This window comes from Ursus arctos, unplaced genomic scaffold (assembly GCF_023065955.2).
Source record: "Ursus arctos isolate Adak ecotype North America unplaced genomic scaffold, UrsArc2.0 scaffold_26, whole genome shotgun sequence".
NCBI lineage: Eukaryota > Metazoa > Chordata > Mammalia > Carnivora > Ursidae > Ursus > Ursus arctos.
In genome coordinates this window covers 36,417,285-36,434,482 of record NW_026622941.1, presented here as the reverse complement: position 1 = coordinate 36,434,482, position 17,198 = coordinate 36,417,285, and the positions used below count along the sequence as shown (strand labels likewise).

The following is a 17,198-nucleotide window of genomic DNA, read 5'->3' as shown; positions in this document are numbered from 1 at the left end:
CATGGTATAGTTAATGATCACAGAAAGCGAGTTAGCTAGGAGATGGGAGGTTTGTCGTTCCAGTGCCAAAAGTAATTTATATTTTTGCTTTATTTAAAATGTATTTTGGGGCACCTGGGTGGTATCTGACTCTTGATTTCGGCTCAGGTCATGATCGCAGGGTCACGGGATCGAGCCCTGCATTGGGTTCCCTGCACACTGTGGAATCTGCTTGTCCTTCCCCCTCTACTCCTCCCCCTGCTCGTGCTCTCTTTTTCTCTCTAAAGTGAATAAATAAAATCTTAAAAAAAAAAAGTTTTTCTAAATTAGGGCTGTCGACATCCATTAGTATATGGAGTTCAACAGATGTGTTAGAATTTTATACGTTACAAATCAGTGCCGAGACAAAGGTTATTAGCACAATAGGTAAAAGTGAGCACCACCCATGTGCTCAGTACCTGTGCTCTTACCGGAGGGAATAATGACATATTTTACAATAGAGGAGTACGGAGGATTCTAATCCATGAATTTGGTCTTCATTCTTCTATATGCCAAATATTAGCTAGTGTTTGGTCTCTAGCCAGAACACAGCTAAATGTCTGAAGGACAGTAACTTTGTAGATAAGTTTGGCCATCTTAAAGTTTGCTTTATCCCAGTGGCAACTAATCTCTAAAAAGTGTCCAGAACATTGGATCAACTGTGGTCTATCTGGTGACTTCGAACAGGCACAACCCCTGCAAAAGAAACGCTCTCCAGGACACATGTAAAGCACTGTGAGCTGCATGTGTTCATGTGCTGTCTTCTCAAGAATGAGAGACTTGAGTCACTTTCTGCCCCCAACTATCTATAACCTGAGCTCTATTTCCCCCTTAACTTACATAGTAAAATTGGAAAGGATTTGTTTTTGAAAATGGAATTTTTTCCTTCTATGGTATCTGCATTTAGAGAAAATGATAATTGCCTCATTACAACAATGCTATTCAAAATAAATGATATTACTAGAGTGTTAAACCATCTGCATAAGAATTATTTTCTTCAGGACTATATCTGTTCTACTTATTAAACAGAAATTATTATTATTTACTATTATAAGAGTAACACATACTTAATAAATACTCATATAAAAGAATATAAAGAAGGAAGTTCACCTGTAAATCCTGTGTGGCTTCCCCTGAGTCCCAACCCCATGTAAGTCCTGGTGGATCACAGGTGTGGGGACTGTTACAATAATGGCTCCCAATGAACCATGCTTCCCTGTATCCAAGCCTCTGGGTAGTCTCCCACCTCCTCACATTGTTGGCTTGGCCATGAGCTGCTTTGGCTGATGGGACATTCACAAACTTGAGGTAAATGCAGGCTCAAAAAATGTCTGTGCATTGGGGCTTGCCCTCTCTTGCTTCTCTTTGGAAGCCTAAAGCCACCATGTGAAGAATCCTGGACTAGCTCACTGGAGGATGAGATATCATGTGGAGCACGACGAGCCAGCCCAGGTGAGCCCCATAGACGAAACCAGCCTGGCGACCGCCAGACCATCTACCGCAGTGCAGATGCTGGCTCACTGCACACCTCAGCTGAGCCAGCACACGACTGGAGAACCTCCCAGCTGCTGCAGAGAATCATGGGAAATAATAAATGTGTGTTTTAAGCAACCACTCTTTGAAATAGTTTTTTTAAGGCGGTAACTTGTACAATGGCCTTAAGGATTGTAAATGGAGTTCTAGGGGAGCTGAAGCTTAGGCAATCCAAGGTCCTAAAAGTGGGTTACTTTGATAGCTTATATCAAACTGTGAAATGGTATTAAATTAGCTGCTTGTATGATCTCAGGGTTGTTTTTTTTTTTTTTAATGTTAAGATGCAAAAATAAACTGAAAAAAAAAAATAAAGTAACTTACCCCATATTCCCATAAATACTGCAAACACTAGGGTTCCAAAACTGTCAAAGATGCACAATTTCTGGAAAATAAAAAAGTGACATATAACTGAATAATGTTTTCTACTCACTAGCATTCGGAAAATACGCAACGCTTTGTGTATTCTACAGTCTGAATTTCTCTTAAAGCTGATACCTAGTTTAACAATCACCACATCTACTACATACTTGCAGATGGGATTTCTTGTTGTTTTGAAAGCAAACAGCCTTTGCTGTATTTACCACAGTGTATTTTCCAATAGAATATTTCCATATCGTGATAAAGAAATTGGCATAGCTGTTAAGATCCCATTCGGTTTAAAGTCTCTAACAGACTTTTGAATACTGGCCTCTTCTTATAAGCTGTCACTGCGAACTTGAAGTACTACAGCTCTAAAAATACAAGGAACTCCAAGCAACTTTTGGATTTACAATTTGCATCTTATCATCATCTCAACCTGGTCAAAGCGTAAGTTACTGAATTCTTGCTTTTCTTGCTAAGAAGAGCACAAGGCTAAGGTTTATTCTGAGATGGCTCTGTCCAAGGAGAGCTCTGTTTCCCCAAACCCAATGATGGCTTTTCTACCATCAATGACAGAGGCTTCCATGAGCTTAAGGAGGCACAGGGGCTGTTGCTGACATTACAATGGGTACAACCATGAATGAACAGATGACACAACTGTACAAAGGCTTTATTCACTAGTTCTGCTAAATTTCATTTTCTTTGCTAGTATACAACTAACCTATCTCCCTTTCAGGATTCCCAGAAAATCTTTCAATTAATTACTAATTTTTCACTAGTGAGCATTTTTACATATTCTAAAAAAATCTATAAAGGTATTGGAAAAAGTGGCAGACATGAAGAATATCAACTTTACGACAGATCATACAGATCATATGAAGAGTAAAGAAGACAGCGTACAAAAAGAAGCTACAGGATTAAAAAAAAAAAAACAACCCAAACTTTTCAATTGCTAAAGAAAATTCAAAGTTGCTTCTAAGGAAAACTCTTTGTTTTAAGTAACTTTTTTGGTTGCCCTTTATGTACTGATGTAAAGTTGGTGAACTTTCATTTATGTGAAAATATGTTATTTTCTTAAAAGAATATCCACTCAACCATTGTCTTGTACATGTGTTTTCCAAAGCATACAGATGCCCCTCAATCCTCTATCTGGCCCTGATCAGAAAGCACAATCCCAAGTGTTACCCAACTATTCCTCTCAAAAATCAGCTCAAGGAAGACAGAATGAATAAGTGACTGGTCACTCTGGGGAACAATGCCCCCCACCTATTCCTCTAGTCTTGGCATTCCATGGACCAATATTTCAAATCTTTCAAATCTGACTCTTATGGAACCAAAGCTCCATTTAATGTTATGCCTTATCCCTCAGTGAAAATTATTGTAAGGAAAGTCCTATGCAGAACTGTTCCATGTGTTATAATAAGGCTATTCCTGAAGATTCTGTCCAATGCTACTCCTAGAAATCACTGCCAGCCTCTCTATCTGATCCCTCCCTACTTGCCCTGATACCTGAGTACCTACTATAGAAAGAAAAAACCCTACCTATGAATTCTTTGCCCTACCATGTTGAGAAAAAGCCAGTGGAAGCTTATCTATCAGCGTGAAAGAAAAAAAAAAAATAGGAGTAGCAAAAAAAGCAGGTTTACCGCTAATGCCCAGATCACCCCAGTTGCCTGGGTCAAGATAAGGGATGTGCCTTGCACTCCTACGAGATGGAGTTAGGTGGTCTGGATGAAGTTACCATTTTTGCCACATTTGTGAGGATTGAGGACTTAGCAGAAAGAACAAGATGGCGGGCCTCTCTATGTACCTCATAAACAGGAATCAGGGAACAAGGTAAGTAAGGGGCTTTCTTGGTAAAAAGCTTAGCTTAGCTTGCTTGGCAGGAGGGCACAGATGGGGAAACACAGCTGTGTTAAGAGCAGGCCCAGTCAGCATTCTGCTTTGATCACATGGAACAGGAAAGAAAAGAGTTGGTTGGATATGTAGGGCATAATGTTTTAAAGCAGAGGAACCAATGAAAATCTAGAAAAGTGACCATTTGTTGTGTTTCTTCCTGCAAAGGGACAAAATCAAAATTTTATAACAACGTATTTCCGAGAACAGAATATTTTAAGTTACCACATTTCCCTTCTATCTTTCCAGCCAAAGAGCTAAGAACCTTATTTAATGCTCAATCACAAAAACAACATTAATCCTCATTATTTCCATAACTGTTCCCTCGTTTCCTTGATCATAATTTTCTATTTCTAATTTATTAACCTTTTTAGCATTCATGTCCATTAGTGAATACCCTATCTCTTTCCAAAAGAAAGAGGCAGAAATGAATATATAAATGTATGAATGAAGAAATGATTAAATTAACCAACAGGAAGACAGGGAAGGCTGCTTTTTCTCCTTTTAAAAACTTTAAAAATGTACTTCTTTTACAAAGGGAAGGAGGCATATGAAAGAATAAATCACTCTAACAAGATTCAAAGGATTCTTTAGGCAATTAGGGTCAATAAAAGATTCATTCTTTTCCAAAACAATGAAATGTATACAGGGACATATTTGAAAGTCACACGTTTAAGGATGGGTCAGTAGAAAAGAAGAACTGAGAGAAGAAATGGGGGTGCGGTGTTTCAAAGAGAATTTCTTAAGGCAAATGAAATTTCCAGTTGTACTTTGTGGACTATAGTTTGCCTCCGGCATTATCATTGGCATTTGCCTTAAATGCAGTGTCCAGGAATATGAACTAGTGACCTTTATGAGTCAACCTCACTGGAAGACAGCTTCCCTCCTGCTAGCTTCAAGTTTTCTACTTTATGGGACTTACGAGAGATTTTTTTATAGTCTAGAATTTGTGTTGGTTTCTGGGGGAAAGGCAATGAAATCTACTTTAATTCATAAATTAAGAGTAAAAATCCATGTGTCGACAATACCCTGCAATCATCTTAATTAAGTAGCGGAACATTTTTCAAACGTAGTGCTCAATTTGTGAGTGAATTGGCTGCGACTACTGTCAGCTGGTGAGGAACACAGTAAAGGCAAGAAATGCAGATTTACTGTCAATTTCTGGCTTTGTCGGTTACTAGGTGGGTGGCCTTGACCAAATTATTTAATCTCTCAGACCCTCGGTGTTTTAATCTATACAATGGAGGGAGTACCTGTTCTGCCTACCTCACAGGGTTGTTGTGTCAAAAGTGATAATAAATTCAAGAATCTTTCAAAATATAAACTTTAAGTGACATAATAATAGGAATGTATGTGGTTTAAATAAGACTTAGAGAGGTTAGAATATTCTGAAGTCATTTCAAGATTCCTAAGCTTTCACGGCGGAACAAGAGGAATAGAGAAAAGATCATAACATGCAAGAACAGTAGGTGAAAGTTGTCAGGAAAATTCTCCAAAGCAAGACGGCCATCTTTCTTTCCAGCTAGAGTTTGCGGCACGCCTTTCAGTAAGCTACCTCTAGTCTCAATACTTGTCCTAAACCTCCTGGATTGTAACAAGTCATGTAGCTCAAGCTTATCAGCCTGTTTAAGGGAACCAGATGTGTTTTGTGGGAATGTTTTGGGACAAAGTGAATATCTGTTCTCATTTATATACAAAGCCTTCCTTATGCATATTCACAGATAAAGCCTAAATCTGACTATCAGGGTTTTTAAAAAACCAAGCATAGTCTCAGCACACCTTGAAAGTGGAAAAACACAAGTACAAATATCAGGTTTCTACTCACTTGAATTAAGGAAAATACATATAATAAGTAAACCTATTACACAGTATTCATGAGATAAGCTGGTTTTGAGATTTCTGCTTTGATTACTTCAAATACTCCAGTAGTCAATTCTGCAGTTCCTCACTGACCCACCCGAGGATTTTAGATAAGGCTTTTCATCTCAGTTCCTATTTGTGAAAGAGGAATAAACACATACATTCTATGGCTACCTTTCAGAATGTTTGGAAGTTTATTTGAAAATTACGTTTCTGAATTTCACAGAAAAAAAAATAACTCTAGGCTGTGCTAAAATTATTAGAAGAAAAAAAAAATCTTTCATTTTTTGCAAATGTTTGGAGTAACAAAAATTACCTTTGAGGACTCGCAAGTAATATTGAGATTCCAGAATGAACAATGTTGATCACACTGAGGACACATGATGATCTTGCCACCAATATCAGGATTACAAACTTCTTTGCTAAAGGAAAGAGAAAAATAAAATTTAAAAAATTTTAATGACTAGGACTTCCTTTCTAGCATCATGATAAAATCAAACATCCATTTGTGATAAGAAAATAAAACTAAATTCTCATAAAACTAGGAAAGGAACTGAACTTCATGAACCTAACAAAAACCTATAAAAAACATTATACTTAATGGTAAAATGCTAAAAGTATTTCCATTAGATCAGGGTAAAGTATCCTGTTATCACTACTTCTTTTCAGGTGGAGGGCCTTGCCGGCACAGTAAGTCAAGAAAAACAAAGATAGGATGCTGGACACAGAATCCATATACAAAATATACATAGGATCAGAAAAAGGAATTATGCCCTTACAGATCTGCAACAATTAGAAATTAATTTTTTTAAATACCATTTTTCCATATCTTAAGAAATATAAAGAGCTTAGGAATAAATCAATTCCAGATGAATAAGATTTATAGAGGAAATGATAAAACCATTCTGAAAGAGTTAAGAAGATCTATATAAATGGATATGTTATCATGTTCATAATTTGGAAGAATCAATATCTGAAGATGTTCTTTCTCCTCCATTTGAACCATAAATTCAATAGAAGAGCAAAAGCCTCAGACCACTGAAGACATTCACAAAGAACAAGGAGCTACTGGCATAGGTTAAGAAGAATTGAGCAAGAAAAAACAGAGTTTATGAAGAGACCTCTGCATAGTGAGAAGTGACGTTTGCTGCAATCGAATATCCATATGGAAAAATGTGAAATTGAACTCCTAAAGCCTATCACATACAAATCAACTCCAGGTAGAAAATGGGAATGCAGCAGTAGGAACTTTTTAGGGGAAAAAAAAAAATAGAAGGATATCTAGATAACACTGGGGTAAGGAGAAACTCCACTAATGAAAAAACAAAAAGTATAAATCATAAATGAAAATACTGATATATTCCAAATCTTATAAAACTGAGAACTTCATTAAAAGACCATAAAGGGAGGAGAAGAAAAAATAGCCACAAACTGGTAGAAGTTTTGCAACACATGAAAATGACAAAGGACTGTTTACTAGAGTATTTAAAGAATGCCTACAAATTAATAAGGAAAAAGCAACAAATTTACAACAGGGTGCAGTGCCTCTTGGGGAAGCCTCTCCGATGGACTCCTATGTCCTATGTGATGGCACTGGAGTTGTAGAATTCGTTAGCCTTGCAAATCACTCAGTTAAAAACAAACTAGCAGGGTAAACACTTCTAGAATAGCTAAGTAAAGATCTTGGAAAACCTGCTCCTCCATAAAAGCAATGAGAACGCTGGCAAAATTTATGAAAAGTAACTTCTGCAGAACTCTGGAAATTAAACAAGGGCTTACGGCAATCTGAGAAGTAAAAAGAGCTAAATCTCCAGAAAGATAGTGACCTTTGTGACATTTTAACCTGACCTATCCCCATCCCCATATCCTTAACCTAATGGTGGAGGTAAACGACAACAGCCCCACCACCATGGCAGCCTAGTAGCCACTGAAGGAGGCAGAAGTGATTTGAAGCTACCAAAAAAAAAAAAAAAAACCCCATTCCTAGAGAACTGTCACTATTTGACTAGTCCGGAAGCTCCCTGAAAAGCTCCATTATCAGGATTTGTCATTTTTGACCCGTCTCAGAGCTCATACATACTGGACAAATGATCCTATCCCCAGAGTGTCTGTTGAAAGCATTAGAAGGAATTACTAACATCACAACTGCCTGAGGTGGCAATACCATGAGGGGCTAACAAGACGCTAATCAAAAAACTTAAAAGGAAACACTGGGGAATGAGATACCTATAGGGGGCTTTAAAAAGCTCCAATAGATCCCTAGGATTGTAGGCCATGCGCATGTGCAGGACAGCACAGGTGGCCAGGAAGGACCTGAGGAAACCTTAATCCCTCATCTCTGGCTGGCTTTGAGGTTCCGCATAAGCGGGAAGTAAAGGCTCAGGAAGACCTGCAAACTGCGGCCAAATGGTGAAGGCACTCCCCACAGACGCACAGAGCTGCTCGGCAAAGGCTCCAAGAATGACTGGTTCCCAGCATCTAAAGAAATCACCATCCAGTCATTAGCTGACAGCTAAGCTCACGAACACAGACTTCATGGTCACATGAAACGAAAAATAAAGACTGTACAGAATTTGTTCAGAAAAGTAACTAAATGAACAGCAGCAGTGATGCCAACAATAGCCACAATTGTTAAGAGGGGAAATTGGATTTCTAGATCTGCCACATAATAATATTTAAAATGCCTAGTTCTCAACAGAAAATTATAAGATACACAAAGAAACAGAAAATTTGGGTCATAATGCGGGGGCGAAAAGCAGTCAACAGAAACTGTTCCTTAAGGAAACCTAGATATTGGACTTACTAGACAAAAACGTAAATAAGCAGTTAAACATGATTGAAGAACTGAGAGGAACTCTGCCTAAAGAATTAAACTATGTTAACATCTCATCATGCAGAGAGTATCAATATATAAAATTGTTGAAGAATCAAGTAGAAATCTAGAGATACGAAAGTATAATAATTAAAATGAAAAGTTCACTAGAGAGGTTCCTTGGCAGATGACCAGCAGGGAAAAAAAATCAGCTAAGTTAACACTGGTTCACTGAGATTATTCAGTCTGAGGAGCAGAAAGAAAAAGGAATGAAGAAAAACGAACACAGCCTCAGAGACAGGTGGGACACCATCAACAATACCAAAACGCACATACTAGGAGTCCCAGGAGGAAGGGAAAGAAAGAAGGGGGCAGAAAGAATATCTGAAGAAATAACAACTGAAAAGTTCCTAAATTTGATGAAAACGTTAATTTGTACACCCAGCAAGCTCAACAAACTCCAACTAGGATAAACTCAAAAATATCCAACCATAGGCACATCAGACTCAAAGTGTCCAAAGACAAGAGCAAAGAGAATTTTGACAGCAGAAAGAGAAAAGTGATTCAGCATGTACAAAGACTCCTCAGTAAGATAAAAAGTTGACTTCTTATCAGAAACCATAGAGACCAGAAGGCAGTGAGATGATATACTCCAAGTGCTGATAGAAAAAGATGGTCAATCAAGTATTCTATATACAGCAAAACTATTCTTTAAAAAAAAAAAATGGAGAAATTAAGACATTCCTAGATAAACAAAACCTGAATGAACATGTTGCTAGATGACCTGCTCCACAAGAACTACTAAGGAAAGTCCTCCAGGCTTAAATGGAAGGACACTAGAGAGTAACTCAAACTCACCTGAAGAAATAAAGAGCACTCACTCAGTAGAGGTAACTACACAGGTAAATAGCACATTATAAATATATTTTTGCATGTAATTATTTTCTTCTATCTGATGTAAAAGACAACTGCATAAAACAATAATTATAAAACTGTGTTGATGGGCTTATAATGCATAAAGATGTAATCTGTATGAGAATAATAGTACAAAGGGAAAAAACCTGTACGGATGCAAAGTTTCTGTATACCACTGAAATTAAGTTGGCATTAAAACTGAATGAAATTGCTTTCCAACAAGATATAATGACAATCTCCAGGGCAACCACTTAAGAAAATAACAACAACAAAAAAAGAGTAAGAAACAAAAAAACTGGAATTAAAATGGTATACTAGAAAATAGCTATTTTACACAAAAAGGTAGTAATAGAGGAATAGGGAAAAAAGACATAAAACAGAAAATAAAAATGACATTAAATGTAAATGAATTAAACATTCAAATGAAAGGCAAAAATAAATGAAACAGAGAAAAACAAAAATCAGCAAAAACAAAAGCTGGTTCTTTGAAAAGATCAACAAAATTGACAACTCTTTAGCTAGACTAATCGAGAAAAAGAAGAAAGTTTCAAATCATTAAACTCAGAAGTGATAGGAGGGACATTGCTATTGACCTTAAAAAATAAAAAGGATCATAAGAGAACACTATGAATAATTATATGCTAACAAATTAAGTAATCTAGATGAAATAAATTCCTAGAAAGAAGTAAATAATTGAAGCTGACTCAAGAAGAAATAGAAAATCTGAATGGACCAATAGCAAGCAAAGAGACTGAATTAGTAATTAAAAAAAATTTTTTTTAGACTCCCATGAAGAAATGCCTAGGCCCAGATGGCCTCACTGGTGAATTCTATCAACCATTTAAAGAACTGACACAAATGCTCCGCATACCTTTCTAAAAATAAAGAAGTGGGAATAATTCCCAATTCATTCTATGAGACCAATGTTACACTGATACCAAAATCATACCAAGATGTCACAGGAAAACTACAGACCATTATCTCTTATGAATACAAATGCAAAAGTCCTCAAGAAAATACCAGTAAATCACATCCAGTAACACATAGAAAGGATCATGACCAGGACTGCAAGGATAGTTCAACATACAAAAATCAGTTCATGTAATATGCCATTTTAACAGAGTAACAAATAAGAACTCAGACTAGAAGACAGCTTCTCAACTTGATAGAGAACAATTATGAAAAACCCACAGCAAATGTTATCCTTACTGGTGAAAGACTCAATGTTTCCCTCTTAAGATTAATATTGTACTGGAGAGTCTAATTATGTCAACCACACAAGGAAAATAAATTCAAAGCCTCCAGACTGGAAAGGAGTAAGTAAAACTATTTTTATTCGAGATGACATGATAGTATATATTAAAATTAAATGTGCTAAAATTAAAATGTACTAAAGAACTATTAGAATTAATAAGCCAGCCCATCAAGGTTGTAAGACACAAAATCAATACATAAAAAGAATAAAATACTTAGATTTGAGAAAAGAAGTGTGAAACTTAAAGTGAGAACTATAAAATAGTTTATTAATAGAAATTAAAGAGGACCCACATAAATGGAAAGATATTCTGCGTTCACAGATCAGAAGTCTTAATATTGATCTGCAGATTTAATGCAATTCTGGCTTTTTTTGCAGAAATGGACAAGCTGACCCTAAAATTAACATGGAATGTAAGAGAACCAAAATGGCCAAAACAATCTTGAAAAAGAAAAACAAAGTTTTGAAGTTTTCAATTTCAAAACTTACTAACAAAGCTACAGTAATCAATATAGTATGCATTTGCAAAAAGGGCAGACACAGAGATCAATGGAAAACAACGGAGAGTCCATAAACAAACTCTTACACTTATAGCCAATTGGTTTTTGACAACGGGGAAAGAACAGGCTTTTCAAAAATGGTGCTGGGACCCCTGGATACACACCTGGTAAAATATGAATCACAGACCTAAATCTATAAATCTTTTAGATGATAAACACTGATAAAATCTTTATGACTTTGGATAAAAATGCTTTCTAAGATATGATACCAAAAGGACAAACAAACAATAAAAGAAAAAAATTAGGTATACTAGACTTCATTAAAATTAAAGTCCGTTGTGCTTCAAAGGAGACCATCAAGTAAGTGAAAAGGCAAACCACAGAATGGGAAAAAATATTTGCAATATATTTGATAAAAGATTTTTATTCAGGATAAAGAACAGTTTAAAAAAGACAATAAAGGGGCGCCTGGGTGGCACAGCGGTTAAGCGTCTGCCTTCGGCTCAGGGCGTGATCCCGGCGTTATGGGATCGAGCCCCACATCAGGCTCCTCCGCTATGAGCCTGCTTCTTCCTCTCCCACTCCCCCTGCTTGTGTTCCCTCTCTCGCTGGCTGTCTCTATCTCTGTCGAATAAATAAATAAAATCTTTAAAAAATATAAAAATAAAAATAAAATAAAAAAGACAATAAAAAGACAACACAATTAAGAGAGGCGAAGGATTTGAACAGAGGTTTCTCCAAAGAAGATATACAACTGGCAAACAATCACATGAAAAGGTGCTCAATATCAGTAGGCATTAGGGAAACACAAACAAATCCACGATGCCATAGCACTTCATACCCACCAGGATGACTAATACATAAGTACTTGCAAACCCAGCAATAACAAGTGCTGATGAGGATGTGGAGAAATTGGAATCCTCATAAATTGCTACTGTGGAAGTACAGGGGTGCAGTGCAGTCACTTTGAAAAATACTCTGGTGGCCCCTCAAAATGTTAAACATAGAGTTACCATGTATTCCAGCAATTCCATTTTTGGGGGAGGATATATTCTCAAATGAGCTGAAAACAATGTTCACATCGTACATGAATGTCTATAGCAGAATAAGTAATAACAGCCAAAAAGTGGAAACAACCTAAATTGACACGGCTGAACGGATAAACAATGTGGTCTATCTATACGATGGCATTTTATTAAACCACAAAGGGGAATGATGCCCTGACACATGCTACAACATGATAAACCTTGAAAAGATCTGATGCTAAGTGAAAGAGTCACAAAAAGGCCACATACTGTACGGTTCCACTTCTGTGAAACGTCCAGAATTAGCAAATCCACAGAGACGGAGAGTAGATTAGTAGTTGCCAAGGGCTAAGAGAAGGGGGGGTTAGGGAGTGACTGCTAATGGGGATGGAGTTTCTTTTTGGGGTGATGAAAATGTTTTAAAATTAGCCAGTGGTGATGGTTGCACAACTCTGAATTTACTTAAAACCACTGAACAGCACACTTCGAAAGGGCGCACTTTATGTATGTGCATCATATCTCAATAAAGCTGTTATGCTTAAAGGGGGACATAAGCTTTAAACATAAGATTTATAGAAAAGAAAATACCTATCGCATGCTCCACTTACACACGCATATTTTCAAAAGCACACAAAATGAAATGTGACAAAGAACATATAATATATGTAAAGAATGATAAAAATCAAAATTTAGTGTAGTTCTGATTTCCAAAGTGGAAAGCGAGGGAATGCAACTGAGGGAAGCACTTCCCAGGTGACAGTAACGTTCTGTTTTCTTAAACGGGTAAGGGAACATTATCCCTTATACCTCAAATACATTTTCTATTCCTGTGAATCTACTCAGCATGTAATGAACTTAACTGAAAATATTTAAATGCATGTATTTTAAATAATTTAAAAATACTTAATATATGTAATTAAAGTCCCAATAGTTCTGAGCACAGGGAGTATATCCTCAAGACCCTCCCCCAGATTTCTGTAACTAATCTGTGTGAAATAGTAGCAAACATGTGCTGTGACTGTCAAGAGTGTTTGTATAAAATGACCTGTAATGAGAACAGCCACAATGCAAGCCCCTTATAAAAATGCTACTTTTGCACTTTGAAAGTGTATTTTTGAGATGCCCTTTTTGGGGGGGGGGGGGTTGGAACAGTATACAAAACAATGGAGAAGCCAAAGACAAATTTAGGCAAAAGGTATCAACATTCAGCCTTCGGCCCTGAACTCTTATTTTCAGCGAAGAGGAGAGTACTTCAAAGACCATCTGCAGCTTTCTAGCTAAGAAGCCATAATGGGTACAAAACGCTCAGAATTCTCCGTTAAATAGAATGGGTAATTATGCTTATACATCAGAGCTGCGGTGTAAGCTTCCTGCCTCGGGAGCCAGGCTGATATGCTTGGGGCTAGAAAAATCTGGTCATCAGCGAGCTCATTGCTGGTGCCCAGAAATTTTGATCTGGCTGTCACAGCTGGAGAGAGGCCAGGTGAACACAAGAAATTGCCTGCTTCAGGGTCGCCTCCCTTCTAAAGGTTGAAACTACCAAAAGCAGGGGAATAACACAATTCAGAACAGTGATGGCGAAATTCAGTGTTCTGGCATCCCTGCTTTTTCCCTTTAGACAGTGCAGCTGGTCTTTTAATGCTAACATCAAGCACAAACTAATTGTTTATCACTTATTTTTTTTTCTGTTACACTCTAAGGCCTAATTTTTTAAAAGTAAAACAAAACCAAAAGTATTGTTTACTTGAATTTTTAAACATCTATTTCCTAATATATATTAAAAAGTCATTTCTAAAAGCATAAAAACACCAATTTTTTTTTTCAAGTTTTGCCTTTGAAATCTTGAAGAAATCAGAGCTGCTCTTGGCTCCCATCTGAAGGGCTGAGTGAAGCATTCCTCTGGGGAGCAGAAGTTCAAGGACGATCCTCCCTCCAGACCGCCTTTCTTTTGCAAAGTATTGTCTTAAAAAAATTGGAGTGTTTCCTAAGGGTAATATTCCTGTCAGAAACTGGGCTGCATTATCTAAAAAAAATTTTTTTTTCCACTTCACTTAGTTATTATACTCAGGACAAAAGGAATATATCATCCAAAGCAGTAAGTGTTCTGTGATGAGTCTTCTTTTACTAAAACAGTCTAAGACCCTGAAAATAATTTTATGCCTAATCAACTTTTCATCACGGTAACAAGGAATAAACAGAACTTACCTCCATGTACAGTTATTTTGATTAAAGTATCCATAGAGAAAGCAAGCCACGCCGACTACCGCTGCCAGAAAGAGCATCTGAGTGTAGTAGCCTAGCCAAGCAAAGTAGATGCCAATCTTTTCTCCGTAATATTTCCTGAAGAAAGACAGAAATTGTTTTTAGAAGACACACGGAACCACTCTGCAGCTTCATCCTAACATTAATTTCTGATTTTAAATACTGGAGGCTCTAAGCTTAAACCTCTTACTCAATTCCTACTTAAAACATGTTCATTTTCGGGGCGCCTGGGTGGCTCAGTCGTTAAGTGTCTGCCTTCGGCTCAGGGCCTGATCCCAGGGTCCTGTGATCGAGCCCTGCATCAGGCTCCCTGCTCCGCTGGGAGCCTGCTTCTTCCTCTCCCACTCCCCCTGCTTGTGTTCCCTCTCTCGCTGGCTGTGTCTCTGTCAAACAAATAAATAAAATCTTTAAAAAAAATGTTCATTTTCATAAACTCCCCAAACGCCACTATGAAACAAGTATTTTACGTATCACAGAAGTACTGGTCAGGAGGTGAGCCTGGTGAAGCAAAGCCAATCAGAAGGGGGCAAAGGAAAGAAAAATGCTACATAGTAAGCAAATAGAGACCATCACCTTCCGGCTTTGTAAATACGAACACATCTGATACATTCTTCAAAAGACTGTTTGTAACACAAATGAAACAATGAACCTGCTTTTGCTTATCTAGAGAACTTCCTGGAGGAAGTTACCTGCTTTTGCTTATCTAGAGAACTTCCTGGAGGAAATGTAACATACATCACAAATGCAAAAAAAGGACTGATAAGAGGTCACGGACCATGACTGAGGAATCCACTGCCCTGCATTCTTTATATCTAGCACTTCCATTTTCTCCTACTTTTGAAAACTGATCAGTGGAAGGGTCCCGAGAGGCAGAGCTGGAAGAAAGGAGGCAGGGTGGGAAGCAATGCCAGACTTCCTGAAAGGGAGACAGATACAGTTCAGCACTAAGAAAGAGCTGAGAGATGAGGACAGCGCACTGAGATGACGGTTAGCTGAGTGTTGCTGTTGCTGATACCTCCCTCAACTGACTCACTCCTGGCTCAGTACTGGTCCACAGAAACTGCAGATTTACTTAGCTCTTAGCTTCCTTAGAGGCCTCTATGAGACTTCCAGCTCAGTATGGAGCTGGGCTGAGGTCCTTGGGCTTAGCCTGGGGGACTCAGCTCTGAGGAAGACCTGAAGTCCTGGGAGACCTCCTTCAGACAGGAACATCCCTGGGCTGCACCAGTGGTCAGCTTCACAGGTCACAGGCCTGGCTGTAGGCCACATCCCTGGGGATAAGTAAGTGCTGACACAGACGTGCGATCAGGAGTCAGGAGGAACAAAGTGTTGCATTTTTCCGTGATTGGGGCTTTGCTGTCTGGGTCGTAGACTTCAGGCCAATGACAGGCTCAGGGTAGTGCCTGAGAAAGAAAAGCCTGGCAATGGGTTTGCAACGTCTTGGCTCTCAGGCTTTCTGTAATATGTTCTTATCAACCATCCACACTGGAAATGCCACATTTAAAATTGGAAAGAATGTTAGGGGTTACTGGTCCAACTCCCCAATAGTAAAAATACTCTGCTTCATTTAGAGCTAGTCAGGCAGTCCCTGCTTGGATACTTACCATGACATGGAGTTCATTACTTCCAAAGATATCTACAGTACTTTGGAGGCAAGAAGATCAGAAAGAATTTTTGAATCTCAGACAGAAACCTGCCTCCAAGTTTTTGCTGAAAGGCTGGGAATAATACAATAATATTCCTTCAAATAGGATATTTTTTTTTTAAGATTTTATTTATTTATTTGACAGAGAGAGAGAGACAGCCAGCGAGAGGGAACACAGGCAGGGGGAGTGGGAGAGGAAGAAGCAGGCTCCCAGCGGAGGAGCCTGATGTGGGGCTCGATCCCAGGACTCTGGGATCACGCCCTGAGCCGAAGGCAGATGCTTAACGACTGAGCCACCCAGGCGCCCCTCAAACAGGATATTCTGATCATTCTCTTCCCGCCAAAAACATCCCAATTCTTAACACCAATTTCTAGAAATTCAGCTTTTTGATCAAAGTTGTAAGTATATACTCAGTAGGGGGTCAGATAGTTCTAGTAATTGTCACGGTGGTTCACTGCTTAGTTTTCTGTGTGCTTACCAACAATTCAATCCCAGACTTCTACCTAACATGTAATTTCTCAGTACTTTCAAACACATGAGGTAGTCTACTGATTTCATCCCCTTGAATAAATCCCATCAGACCTTCTCCAACCTGGTTTAATGATTCTCTAGCCCTGCCACAAAGCTGTCCTCTCGGATCTTTCCGTGCCTCTCTCATATTGGGAATCCCTGTTTACTGAAGCCATGTTTTTTTCTTCTTTCGTGGAGCACCTCCTTCATTACCTTGCACATTTAAATTGTGAAAACTCCTCACACTTATTAACAGCTTGACCACTACGGAATTGTAAAGTAAGAAATCACCTCCCTTGGAAATATGAAATTATTGCTCTCTTTTCTTCTACCTGCAGTGTTGTCGTTGGGGAGTTCAGTGTTATCCTGAGTCTTGCTCCTTCAAATGGAGTCTGTTTCTCTTTCTGGAGGTTCTCAGCATCTTCTTTTTGTCTTTAGTGTCCTGAGGTGTCCTGTTGTCGTGACTTGATGTCAGGCTGTGGTGACCGGCTGGCTCTATTTTCATGTCCTGAGCTGAGCACTCAGTAAGCTCCTTCCATCTGGAGGCCTATCACATTCAGTTCTTGTCCCGAGCATGCTATCAAGGTGCATAGGCCCAAGTTGTGT

The 17,198-nt window shown here is 38.3% G+C and overlaps 1 protein-coding gene across 4 annotated transcripts in view; it reads right to left on the bottom strand.

Moving 5' to 3' along the window:
- Window positions 1-17,198, bottom strand: part of ANO6 (anoctamin 6) — a 186,222-nt gene that overhangs the window by 45,880 nt on the left and 123,144 nt on the right. For all 4 annotated transcript variants that reach the window (XM_026502052.4, XM_026502051.4, XM_026502053.4 and 1 more), the window contains 3 exons: window positions 14,380-14,514; window positions 5,984-6,089; window positions 1,873-1,933 (listed from right to left, as the gene is read on the bottom strand). In XM_026502052.4, the coding sequence (XP_026357837.2) occupies window positions 1,873-1,933; window positions 5,984-6,089; window positions 14,380-14,514 (302 nt within the window). The remainder of the gene's footprint in view (window positions 1-1,872; window positions 1,934-5,983; window positions 6,090-14,379; window positions 14,515-17,198) is intronic.